General features: G+C 43.4%; 2 protein-coding genes across 8 annotated transcripts in view; one reads left to right on the top strand and one right to left on the bottom strand.

Moving 5' to 3' along the window:
• Positions 1-13,354, bottom strand: part of LOC106656205 (prolyl 4-hydroxylase subunit alpha-1) — a 135,774-nt gene that overhangs the window by 2,527 nt on the left and 119,893 nt on the right. For all 7 annotated transcript variants that reach the window (XM_014376959.2, XM_014376962.2, XM_014376963.2 and 4 more), the window contains 4 exons: positions 6,391-6,713; positions 5,224-5,391; positions 409-581; positions 53-319 (listed from right to left, as the gene is read on the bottom strand). In XM_014376959.2, the coding sequence (XP_014232445.1) occupies positions 53-319; positions 409-581; positions 5,224-5,391; positions 6,391-6,713 (931 nt within the window). The remainder of the gene's footprint in view (positions 1-52; positions 320-408; positions 582-5,223; positions 5,392-6,390; positions 6,714-13,354) is intronic.
• LOC106656208 (zinc finger protein 235-like) lies at positions 1,589-3,371 on the top strand. The gene is made up of 3 exons (XM_014376967.2): positions 1,589-1,781; positions 1,850-1,964; positions 2,045-3,371. Exons 1-3 carry the CDS (start codon positions 1,747-1,749, stop codon positions 3,122-3,124), a joined length of 1,230 nt encoding a protein of 409 aa, XP_014232453.2. The 5' UTR covers positions 1,589-1,746; the 3' UTR covers positions 3,125-3,371.

The following is a 13,354-nucleotide window of genomic DNA, read 5'->3' as shown; positions in this document are numbered from 1 at the left end:
CCTTAATTTTTAGTAAATACGCTGCCAAAGGCTGAAAATTATAAAGACTTACTCTCGGTTGAGCCATACGCTTGATGGTCTCGATCTCGTCGTCGTAGATGACATCGTGATAGATAACGATGCGGGGCTCGAGATAAGCTTCCTCCTCCTTGAGCGGGCCAATTTTCAGGTAAGGTATGCCGCGGTCGACGTAGCGGCAGCGCAGCTCCTTCTGTATGCTCAGCGGCATTTTGATGTCGCCCCGGCACAGCATCTCGTAGCGCTCGCGCTCCGTCATCTCGCTCACGCTCTTCATGCGCTTCTCCGTCACCGTAAAGCTCTGCAAAAAAGAGAGAGAGAGAGAGTTGAGTCTTTGGACAAAAGGAAAAAGTGCGACGGTTGCGCGATGTAAAATTTATGTATACTCACGGGATTGGGCGGCACCGAGTCCTCGGAGCCGTCCTCGCCCCTCTTCTTCCTCGACTCGTTCGTCTTCTTCTGTATTTCCTCCTGGTAGTAGGCGCGATTGCCCAGAGCTCTCTGATGCGTCGGCACGATGTCCAGCAGCTCGTTCGTCATGCTCAGCGCTCTCACGACGTTGCCTGCCAAGAGACAGAGAGAAACAGCAAGAGGCGGTGTTAATAATGAAAAATCACAATTATACGAGGGACTTTCGTGCGCATGAGGCAGCGCTAAATCAAGTGTATGCTTTTGCAGCAGCAGCAGCAGCTAATGCGCAGCTCGTACATCACCGACCGAGGGGGTGGATTAATGCGCTCTCTCTCTCTCTCTCTCTCTCTCTCTCTCTCTCTCTCTCGCCACCGATATACACGTATGATGTATTCGTCGATTTAGCCGATTGCCACTGGGAAAATGTATCGGCTAGCCAGGCCGCCGCGATATCACTGTCGACTTTGGCGCGCGTTGTTTATCTGGCCACCGCCGCTATGCGCTCGCTGCTCCTTATTCGCGAGCGACGGATAATAACTTGCTTTTAACGAACGACCGCGCGTGGGCGGCTGCTGCTGCGTTGCTACCTCTCGATAAATATATATTTGTACTTGTGCCGGGCCACGAAAATATATGTCCCCGTGATGGCGATTATTGATACATGCATCATGCTTATACACACACGCGCTCGTACGCGCACGTGTATACGAGCGGGTATTTTTTTTTCCTCTCGCGCCATCCCTCGCGCTATCGTAAGATGATAAACGATCGGTGTATACACCCTGCCCAGTCTGTGTTTATGCACTCGATATACGTATGTGCGAGAAAAATAGAAGAAGAAAATTTCAGACCTGATTGTAATTCATGTGTTTTCTCGAGTGATCGAGATGAACAAAAAATAATTTTTGGGCAAGGGATTGGAGCCGAACGAGTCAACTATGACGATCGCTAAATAATTAGAAAATTTGTGATTTTTCGAAGGCTTGCTGCTCCTCAGAGTACTTCGTACACCATAAAATTATTTTTTAATACATTTTTTTTTGTAATCATATAGCATTGATCGAAAAATTGTTGAGATATATAATGCAATTTTTTCAATTATATTATTATGATCACATAGTTTTGTTTTGTTTATAACTCTGCGTGTAATGTGCCGGGCGACACCCAGAGAAGCCACGCATGCCAACAGAACATGTAAATAACAGAACGGACACATCATTTAGTGCTCTTCGTTAATTTCCATGTGTAGTTCACTCATAATTGCAAATAGATTAATTGTTAACGAAATTCGGAAATCGAATTTGCGAAGTGTGGAGGATGAAATCTAGCGGTTTGTTCAATTGTGCTGTCAGGTAATTTTTTCAAACGAAATTGTAAAAAAATTGTAAGCAAATACTTGATCTGATTGAGGTTATTTCAGAATTAAAGAAGAGCCTGCTGACAATGTATCACTTTTTGAAAATGATTCCGAAATGAATGACGAGGAACCTGATCTTAAAAACTTCCAACTCTTACCAATGTCGCAAGAAAATTCAGTAAGACATAATAATTATATATAACTCGTATTGTAGATGTATATTGTGAAAATTCTCACATAGCTTTGATTTTTCAACAGACCCATACAATTCGAAAAAATGACGTAAATCATAGAAGTGGACTTTGTGACGAAGTGAAAATAGTTATTGAATGTGAAAACGTGAAGCCCAATATGGATTTATTAGTAGTTCAAAAAATTGATGATTATTCTCGAAATCACTTGCAAGATATGAAATATAACGATGACAATGCAATTGAAAACTCAATTGAAATAGAAACCACAGAAAAATTAAAACAAAAATTTGTTGGTGATGCTGAAAAAGAATTGAATTTGAATATCCACAATAAATTTGTTGAAAAAAATAAAAAAAGAAGAATTACAAAAAAGTTTAAGAACGAACATAACCTCAAAACACACATCGATACGGTTCATAATAAAACAACCCACATGTGTAAAATATGTAAAAAGAATTTCTCAACTATGGGTAATCTAAACAGGCATGTCAAATCATTACATCATGGTATTACACACTCATGTGATTTATGCGGCAAGAAATTTTCATTCAAAGGTAATGTCCAAGTCCACATCAATAAGGTGCACAATCGTATCACACACTCATGTGATTTATGTAGCAAGACATTTTCATGCAAAGGTAATCTCCAAATCCACATCGATTCAGTTCATAATGGTGTCACTCATACATGTGACAATTGCAGAAAGAAATTCACAAGCAAGAGTAATCTCAAAATCCACATAGATTCGGTGCATAACGGTAAGAAACATACGTGTGACACGTGTGGAAAGAAGTACGGACGAAAAATTAATCTCGCGGCCCACATCGATGTAGCACACAATGGTATCACTCATGCATGTGATATTTGCGGAAAGAAATACTCAATTAAAAAAAATCTCAAAAATCACATTGAAGTCGCACATAATGGTGTTACTCACTCATGTAATTTATGTGGCAAGACATTTTCATGGAAAGGTAATCTCCAAATCCACATCGATTCGGTTCATAATGGTGTTACTCCTACATGTGATTATTGCGGAAAGAAATTCACAAGCAAGAGTAATCTCAAAATTCACATACATACAATACATAACAGTAACAAACATTCGTGTCGTGCGTGGAAAAAAGTACGGACGAAAAAGTAATTTCGAGGGCCACATCAATGTAGCATAATGGAGTAAAATACTCATGTGATATATGTGGCAAGACATTTAAAAAAAAAGTGGAATTTCAATAAACACATCGATTCGGTTCATAGTAAAATCGCACGTTCATGAGATATATGACGAAAGCAATTCACAACGAAGGATAATCTCAAAGTCCACATAAATTTAAAGCACAGTGATATCATTTACACAAAAGGGTAGTTTTAAAATTTACATCAATCAGATGCACAAGGGCATTTCTCACTTATCATGTAAAAATAATCTTTCAAAATAAAGTAAATTTTTGGAGAAAACTGCTGGATATTTTTGATTGAAAGCTAATAAATTATCAAACCCCTTAAATTAATGGTCAAAAGTAACTTAATCAGAAGCTATTTTGAGTGGCTTCACTTTCCGGACCATCACTTTTTTTATTAAATTCAAAAAAATAATTAAAAGTAAGGAAATTAAAAGGAATTAATTAAAATTAATTAAGAGCGTACAATATTTTATTCTATAAGAGCAAAATGCGATGGGAGTAAAAAAGTTTAGGTGCATCGTTAGACGCATATTCACGCGAAAAAATGTATCGATAAAGTAGTTACGAAAAATCTCGAGACAGGTACAAGTATATTTGTATAAACTGTCACACCTGCCAAGACCTTCTAAACAAACTCGTCGATAATTCAAGAGTCGCAACGCGCGCGTTATTCGCAACTGCGGCTCGAGTCAATCGGTTATTTTGCATGCACGCGCGTGTGTACGTATACACTTATATATAAGCGGCGCACAAAACGTGGATTACAGCCGTGCACCGCCGACGGCATCACAGCCGCAGAGCCATGCCTTATGCACGCTTATGTATTATAAAAGCGTTAAGAAAAGACGATCGGGCGCGTACGGTATAATTTACGCGTAGTTATATAGGCTTGCGAGAGAGAGAGAGAGAGAGAAAGCTTGGATGTGTGAATTTTTCAGAAGCTCCGCTCATTGCAGCTGCAAGAGTAGAGCGCTCTCGAGCGCGCGTCTGAGTCAAGCCAGCCGTACGTATAGAGTAAGTCGACTTCTCGTAGTGTGCAAGCCCGAGGAAGTAGTCTAGTGGGCGCGCGTCGTGCATTATTCGTAACGCGGAGAGAGACTATTTCTTTGCGAGTGTATGCGTGTGTTTGTGCACGCGGCTTCGAGTAGTATAGCAGAGGGTGGCTGGGATTTTAGCTGATTGCGTATGCCGTTCACGTGTGGATGTTGTTTCTACCATCAGCAGCAGCTCCAGTAAGAAGAGTAGAGAGTAAGAGAGAGAGAGATAGACAGTCTCGCGCGCAGGCTTTAATGCGCGCGCGTGTGTATATGTACAGGTAGTGCGTGGCGGCAGAAGAGAGAGAGACAGAGCGAGGGTAGAGAGCAGTGATTGATGCGAAACTACGAGGATGCGACATGTATTTGCCAGAGTGAGAAGTACGTGAAAATGTTGCCGTATTATTTCTTCTGCTTCTTCCATCCTTGCCTCGCTTGCCCTCACCCCGCCCTCTCGCTCCATCAATTTAATAGTCGAGGAAAAAATTGCGCGCGCGTGGAAATCCATTGGCAAGAATAACATACGCTGGTTGCGAGGTGGCTACTACTACTACCACTCGCCCGGGCAAGAAAAAGGAGACCGATGGTATATAATAGTGAAGTGCTCTCGTGCAGGTATAAGGTTACGGCGGAGCTTAATTAGATTTTTATATCGGCAATTGGCTTGGATCAGTCGACGCTTAATTCTATTTTTCGAGCTTTTTCTCATCGTTGGCCCTCCTACTCGACGCGATCTTGATCTTTTTCTATGTCGAACAATTTTTCTTTGCCCTCGCCCTTTGACAAAAGTATTTTTGAAATTGAAAAATAATTTCCTAGATCTTTTGTTTGGATATTTTATGTATTTAACGCCAAAAACTATGTCGAGACAGTATGGAAGCTTTCGCTCTATCTTTCGCCTTAGCTCAAACTGAATGCGTAAATCGAACCCGAGAGAGAGAGAGAGAGAGAGAGAGCTGAATTGTTATTATTATTATTATTATTATTATTATTATTATTATTATTATTATTATTAGTATATGTACCTTGCATGTATGTAGAGAAGGCCAAATACTCGAGTATATCGGGTTTGGAAACGCTCGTATGGTTCTGCTCCTCCTGCATACGGTCCATGGCCTCCTGCATCCAGAGCACGGTGTGGTAATAGTCGCCGTTGTTGTATGACTGACGGCCGAGCTCGAAACAGTCGCCCGCTGCAAAGCACAAAAGCGAAGCTATACATATATACGCTATACATCATCTTTGCTTTATAATCCATATTGTGTATATAGCGTGTGTGCATTTATGCAGTCATTGTAGGACCTATACTGGCCATAAGGCAAACAAAGCCTTAAGACGCGCGGCGGGCAAATACGCGCGTTATATACACTGCCGTGCGGCACAGGTATGCACTGCGCCGCGGCAGCAGTAGCAACACTGGGTACACATACAAGTAGGAAGATTAGGAATGTCGTGGCGAGGATAGAGCAGCGGGCAAGGCTCCTTGTTGTTGCTCGTTATTGTTTGTTGCTGCTAGGTTGCACCGTATACTGTCTTGGCCTTTAAGCCCGAAATTGCGCGCGCGCGGGTTATTATTCCGGAATGGATGATAAGATTAGCGGCGTGCGATGAAAGACGATGCCGAATTACCTCAAACGAGAAAGAGAGGCGTATAATTTGAACGTACGTACAAAGAGGTATACGCTACGAGCTTGCAAGCTCAAGTAGACGAAATTTTATTTTCGTTACGCGAGAGCTAATTAAATTTGTACAGACACGTGCGTAATTTTTTCTTCGACGCAGCTGCGCATATTTTATACTGAGTGTAATAATACATATCCAATAGCTAGCGGCATACTTGCGTTTTTATAAAAAGATTACGGTATAGATATAGCTGCGGCACTGGTTGGAAACGCGTATTATACGTAAACGCGCTTTTGAAAAATTTTTCATATCATGTATAATACGCGCCTTTGCACATATTCATACGAGTTATACTCTTGTTCCTTATATTCGCGCTAGCATCACACATTTATTATGAGATTTCATGCGCGATGAATACAAGCGCACTCGAGTAAAAAGCGCAGCTCTTCTTCTACACTCATATCATCACTTGCATTCGTATTAGCAGAAAAAAGCTTCATAATTTTTTTTCATGTCCATTGCAAAGATAATCTGTACAATCCTTGGAAAAATTGTAATCGTACACATACCCGAGAGTCCGGTGCTGTATTGCACGCCGTTGAGTACACCTCGAGCGACTTGTGCGGTCTCGAGCTTGTAGGTGTCTTGCAGCCTCATGAGGGCTACCGCCGCGCCATTGAGATCCTCCTCGGTGGGGAATTTGAGATCACTACGCGAGTTCGTGATGTTGGCGACGAAGGCCTTGCCCACGTCCTCGGTGATGAGCTCCTCGACGCGGCGCCAGTCCGTCGTCAGGCGCTTGACCAGCAGGTAGGCGTTGATGGGATTCGACAGGTACTGCTGGATGTTGCGCGACGCCTCCTCGTGCTCGCGCATGTAGTCCTCCACGTTTCTGCAAAAACAAATCAAAAGAGAGGCAATTATAAATATTGTATGCACGCGGAGCACTAAAGGCAAATTATAACTGCTATATCAATGTAAGACAACATCTGTGTGGGTGTGGGTAATGTATATTCATTGCTATTGCCGGGCCATATAGGCTATAGCTAGCTCGATAACCGATGTGCGGATGTGACAATTCGAAACTGCGCGGCGCAGCTGCATGGGGTTATAGGTATACGAGCTTCTGCGGACTCGTTGGCAATAAAATTAGCCTGTCAGTAGCGCGTGCACACACCTAGAATGTGTGATTATTACCTCGGTGGCGCGGACGCGCGTGCAGCCACATGTACTATAGCATAGCTAGCTAGCTATACTATTCGTCGTCGCCCATGTGATACGTAAACGATATTCCTCTGGCTGGTGCCGAGTGCAGTCATCAATTTTCATCATTTCCATATTACGTATATATGCACGCACTTTGTACACGATACACGCGCACGTGCGCGCATCGATATTATTGATTGTGCAACGCGGGGGCAGTATACACGCGCGTGTACGATTGAATCGTAACATATTTAATTTAGGTACGCAGCCATAGTGTAGTGAAATAAATTTATATTTTTCTTGTATAACAAACTGATTGTCCAAACTACAGAACGCGGGACGTGTATTATGTATGTATGCACGGGGATTCGATTCAATGATTTTTGGAGTAATTTTCATTTCGCGTTCCAAAATTACAGGATCGACATATTGGCTGAACGTCTGAGAGGGTATGCATACAATGATGTATAATAATGCATAACGCAAAGTCAAAATGAAACGTCAATTCTCTGGACAGGAGAGCTGCACACACAGTGCGACCAATATGACCCGAATAAATTTTGACAAAAACCACGAGATACACATTAACTTTTGAATGTTGCGGGGTCGTGGCGCATCGAGCTCCTCAGCATTACACTGACGCTGCTGCTGCTGCTGCAGTGCATGATTTACGATTACGGATCGATTTTACATATACATGCGGCAAAACAGCACAGGTATACACGAGCCAATGCAAATTCATGGCATTTCTTCCCGCACTGGGATCTCTCTGTGCGGGGTACATGATTTTTGAAACGAATGAATATCGCATGTAATAACACGAATCGCGCGCATCGAAATGAATATCTCTACCTGGTCGCAGTGCTGCTTTGTGTACAGTTGCACGCCCATATAAATATCTAAGTATCGAACGAAACGTGCCGATTTATTCGTAATTTATGTCAAATTTCGCGGACACACCGAAAATTATTGGCCCGCGCGCCACCCAGAGAGAACGAGAGAAAGATTATCGCACGAGGCGCGCACACACACATTATGTGATGCATTATGAATCGTATATAATGGCCTCCAATGCAAATGATAAATTTCCAATGGAGTATTCCCGATCGGGTGCGCAACGCTTTGCTCTTGTATAATTGCGTGAGCCCCGCGCGCATATATAATTCATGCACTTGACGGCGACGTATCAAAACTAAATATTTTCACATCGCAAAATCGGCATAATGAATAATAACAACGAGCGATATAATTTGATACGTATTGACACGATTGATTTATGCCGTCAGGAGCACCGATAGCTTATCACAGGGTACTCGCCTCGCCCCCCCCCCCCCCCCCCCCCCCCCCCCCCCCCCCCCCCCCCCCCCCCCCCCCCCCCCCCCCCCCCCCCCCCCCCCCCCCCCCCCCCCCCCCCCCCCCCCCCCCCCCCCCCCCCCCCCCCCCCCCCCCCCCCCCCCCCCCCCCCCCCCCCCCCCCCCCCCCCCCCCCCCCCCCCCCCCCCCCCCCCCCCCCCCCCCCCCCCCCCCCCCCCCCCCCCCCCCCCCCCCCCCCCCGCATCAGCGTCGAGCGCACAGCGCCGCGTGTTTTTATGCCATCGTGAAAAAAAAGTCTCCGCCGATGGATAAATATTATCATAAGTTTCCGAAAACAACTCTAAAACTCGAGAAAGTAATCAATATTTTATCGAGCGCAGTATAAAGTAAGTTCGCTTTCGCAAGCTCATTTCTCTCATAAACATGCAATTTCATGCGCACGACGCGCGCGCGATTTTCTCCTATATACGGAACATTATACACTTTTACGCGAGGGTAGTAGCTGCGCAGGAGACAGAGAATGGAGCAAGGAAAAAAATTCTCGAAAAATCAGCAGTCGTATAGCATAAAAAAGCAGCTCTCTACTCTGGCTTAAGTGCCTATCGCATAAAATTAATCCTTCAATAACAATTCCTAATCTCTATTATACCGTCGCAAGCGTCGCCGATGCCAGCACCTATACTGCTGCACTGCGCAGCACGCCTCGAGGTCGTGCCGAACTAATCAAGCTCAATTGCCCTTTTCTCTCTCTCTCTCGCTTGCTAGCGTAGCTAACGCGACCGAGTAGTGCAAAAAAGTACCCGAGCTTCCATATACACAGACACACACGCGCACGCACATACTCCGCTGAATATATATAACAGCATTATATATAGTGAAACGATGAAGTCGACGCGATATCGAGTGGATGGCTAATAGGGCGAAGAGGAAGCTGTTCACCTCTGCCCCAGCCGCAGTGGCATCCTTTGTACGTGGACGCGCGCGCGCGCGTGTATGTGTGTGTGTGTGTGTGCACGCGAAGCTATATCTATGCGCACTGCATCGACGTTGAAGTGCCTTTTTATTCCAGTCGAAGTGTCCATTATTTTAATTGCAAGCCATATAGGTTCAACGATTTTCGCTGTCCTACCCCCGCCTCGGCTTCCCCCCTCGTCGCCCCTGCTCCCGTCTCCCTTCGCACTTATATCCTTTTATGCGGACGTTAGCAGCAAGTCCAATGGCAAAGGTCGCGCACGGCGTAAAGCACCTATACCTACTACCTCTGTTGCTCCTGGTTCGCTCTATATATATATCCAGCGTGCATGCATGAAAATGTATGTACTCGGGCAATGGGCAAAAAGCAAAGAGGATGTGTTTGCCGGACATAACAAAAAGCCTGCAGTTGGAAACGTAGACCCAGCAGCAGTGCTTGCTTGCCCGTGGCGAGGTTCTCTGCAGGCTGTGCAGGGGGAGGGTGGGGCGCGCACGGCAAAGTTCGCAAGCTCGGAACTTCCCTCTATCTCTGTCTCTCTCTCTTTCTGCATGCGCGCCAACGACCAATGGTAGGAGGCGGATGATATGCTGGAAAATTCTATTATACTACCTAAGCGCGCGCGCGCGCGCGAGTGCAGTAAGTGCCTACCATAGCTCTTATACCCTTGTGCGGGCGCACTCGGACTGTCGGCCGGCACAAAAAACTATATGGATATTCGCTGGCTAGGCGCGCCAAGTGTAAGCTACAGCTCTCTCTGACACTTAGCCTTCCCCACCCCCCACCTCACTCCATGTCCCGTGAGCGTGTATTTATTCAAGAGATTCTATTCTTCTTCCTACTTCTTCATTCCTTTTTTTTTCCTGTTGCCTTATTCTCATTCCAGACTGCAGCGGCAGACGTACCCCGACGAGTACTACTGCGAGCGTCGCGCAGACATTCTTGCCCGTGCCCGAGCAAATGGATCCCCGATGAAAATAACAATCCCTTCAAGAGGATTCAATTATGAAACGGGCCGGAACCGATATAGCCACCGACTGTAATACGTGTATTTATTATATTACTCGAGATCTTCGCTAACAAAGGGATAATTTAAGCTTCGCCGAACATAGCCTTTTTTTCCGTGCTATAACAATCTGCAAATACAAGCGAAAGAAAATAGAAAGTTTGACGAATATATTGATGAGATAGTCGTTATATTTTAGTTACTGATGTATGAAATCGATTGTGGACTACAGAAAGATGTATGGAATTGAATGTGACTCCAAATTATATGGAACAATGTTACCATGAATGAAAAAATTCAACGGAAATTCTCATATTTTTTTCTATTGAAATTATACTAATTAATTTTAAATACTCTACTGAAATTTTTTTACTATTTGCGAGTTTACAATACTCCATCTGTTGATGGAATCAAAAAGCTCATAATCAAATGTGACACATTTTATGACGATGAATCTTGTTCAATGAGCAGCTGTGCAAGAACACTCGTAAGAGATGGAACTTCAACGAAATACCACAAAAAAACCCACATTTTTTTTTGAAAAATTCATGTTTTAAAATATACTTTAAATACACATTAACATGTATTCATTTTTATTCACATGAATTAATGAAGATTTGTGTAAGTATTTCCGACTGAGCCTGAGGAGTTTCACTCTAACCAAATTTTTTTTGCATGAAAAAGTTGCTTTTTAAAATCGAACAAGGTATACGATTAAATATAAAACGAAAGCATATACGTTTCAATACCGACTCTGCGCATGTTTAATCCTCGCATATACTGGAAAATCAATCCATAAAACTTTTACTAACGAGGTAAAACAGGGCTTTTATTTTAGCGCGTGGCTGGTGGTGACCAAAAAAGAGCAGCAGCAGGGCGATCGGAAACACGTATGGCGCGGCAGCAGCGGTAGTAGCACGCAGATCTCATAACTCGCGGGGGAAAACCTTCGCTATATCCCACGCGCCACGGCTTCTGCTATTCTTTTTTTTTTTTTTTTTTTTTTTTTTTAAATAAAAAAAGAGAGAAAAGAGCGAGAGAGAGCGAGTCGAATGAAATACAAGCGCACAGAGGATAAAAAAGCGGGACGAGGGGGCGCGTAGCGCGCAGTTAAGCCTATAGTCGCACTACTTGCAGCTCGACTAGGATAGTAGTAGGATGTATTAACTGATCGGCTTTGGATGTCATTCGAGGATCCCGACAAAAAAGGCTCGATCAAAATTTACTTTACTCGCTTTAGAAAGGGTCAAAACTGGCTCTGGAAAGCTCGTGCGTATACCGCGGTGCATGGCAGGGTTGAATCTTTCTTCGCATGCTGCTTCGGTTGCGAATAAATATATAATGCACCGAGTACACACACACACGTGGCGCATACATATATATTTCTTAAAAGCACGCTGCAAACAATGTGTGTTATATAACACAAAAGGCTGACATATAAGGTGGACATAAAAAAAAAAGAATACCACTTATACTGCCGCGTAGCAGTTCGGTGCGCGGCCGGCATTGTGTAACGCGCGCGCGCTCGCTTGTGTCGTGTATCCTTGCAAGCTCACAGAGCGTTTTAGAGGCCAATAAAAGCTCAAAAGAGGATAGACATGCACACACGTGTGTTTCTGTACGTATATATACGGACTCGGAGACTAGACTAGACTGCAAGCGAGACGCGTAGCAACAGCAGCGCATTGTGTCAGAGTCGACATGGAATCTCGCGGAAATAATAAAGAGCTGCTGTTCACAGTGCAAGAGGAGCCAGGAAGATACGAGGCACTATATGGGATAGCAAAAGAGAAATGAGAACCGCGCGCGGGCACACGTGACGTGAGCGCACTGCAGCGTGCATAGCATGTGATATTTTATATCTTAAACGCGATGTACGTAGAGAGTAAGAGAGAGAGATGCAGGAGCTATAAGAAAGCCGGAAGAGATATGTCGCATCGCTTTCAATAATCTATAACGATGATTACATGAGCAATTCTCCAAATGAAACGCATTTTTTGAGGTAGAATCGCGGCAAATTTTTTTTTCAATCTACGCGGATACGGACCCCCGGGAAATGTTTTTGGGGGTCCTAGGAACATGTAACCACGTAGGAACCATTGAAATTTCAATAGTGCTTACTTTTATAGCTACTTTTGTGATTTAGAGGACGAAAAATCATGTTTTCTCGTAAATACGGCTAATTACTCAATTTCTAAGTCGCTGAAAAAGTATCAAAACTCATCTAAAAAAAATAACTGGCTACTGTGTTCGATAGGAAATTTTCTCAGCTTTCCAATGGTGGTATCAGATTTTCCGATAAGTCGCACATTCACCGAGAAAATCGCCATCAAACATGCCAAGCTAAATATCTCGAAAAACTCGGTACGGAAAAAGTGATCTTTGAGGTTTAATTTCGATTTTTCCTCGTGAAAATGAAATTTATCGAAAAATCTGACTACACCATAAGAAAGCTGAGGAAATTTCCTATCGAAAGCATATCTTTATTTATTTTTTCGGTGGAATTACGAGCTAGTTTTGATTGTAGCGAGCCGAAAACCTCGCGACCGCGCTGAATCAGCTCGGAAACAGAAAACAGCGAACAACGTGAAAGAAATTCCCATGTATAACATTGTAATTCCACCGAAAAAATAAATAAAGATATGCTTTCGATAGGAAATTTCTTTGGCTTTCTCATGGTGTAGTCAGATTTTTCGATAAATTTCATTTTCACAAGGAAAAATCAACAATTATCCAAAAAGTTCACTTTTTCCGTACTGAATTTTTCGACATATTTAGCCCTCAATGTGTGATGGTGATTTTCTCGGTGAATGTGCAATTTATCGGAAAATCTGATACCACCATTGGAAAGCTGAGAAAATTTCCTATCGAACACAGTAGTCAGTTATTTTTTTTAGATGAGTTTTGATACTTTTTCAGCGACTTAGAAATTGAGTAATTAGCCGTATTTACGAGAAAACATGATTTTTCGTCCTCTAAATCACAAAAGTAGCTATAAAAGTAAGCACTATTGAAATTTCAATGGTTCCTACGTGGTT

Source organism: Trichogramma pretiosum, unplaced genomic scaffold (genome assembly GCF_000599845.2).
Source record: "Trichogramma pretiosum strain Unisexual culture from Peru unplaced genomic scaffold, Tpre_2.0 scaffold4, whole genome shotgun sequence".
Classification (NCBI taxonomy): domain Eukaryota; kingdom Metazoa; phylum Arthropoda; class Insecta; order Hymenoptera; family Trichogrammatidae; genus Trichogramma; species Trichogramma pretiosum.
The sequence above is the reverse complement of the archived record's forward strand: the minus strand, read 5'-3'. Positions and strand labels throughout refer to the sequence as shown.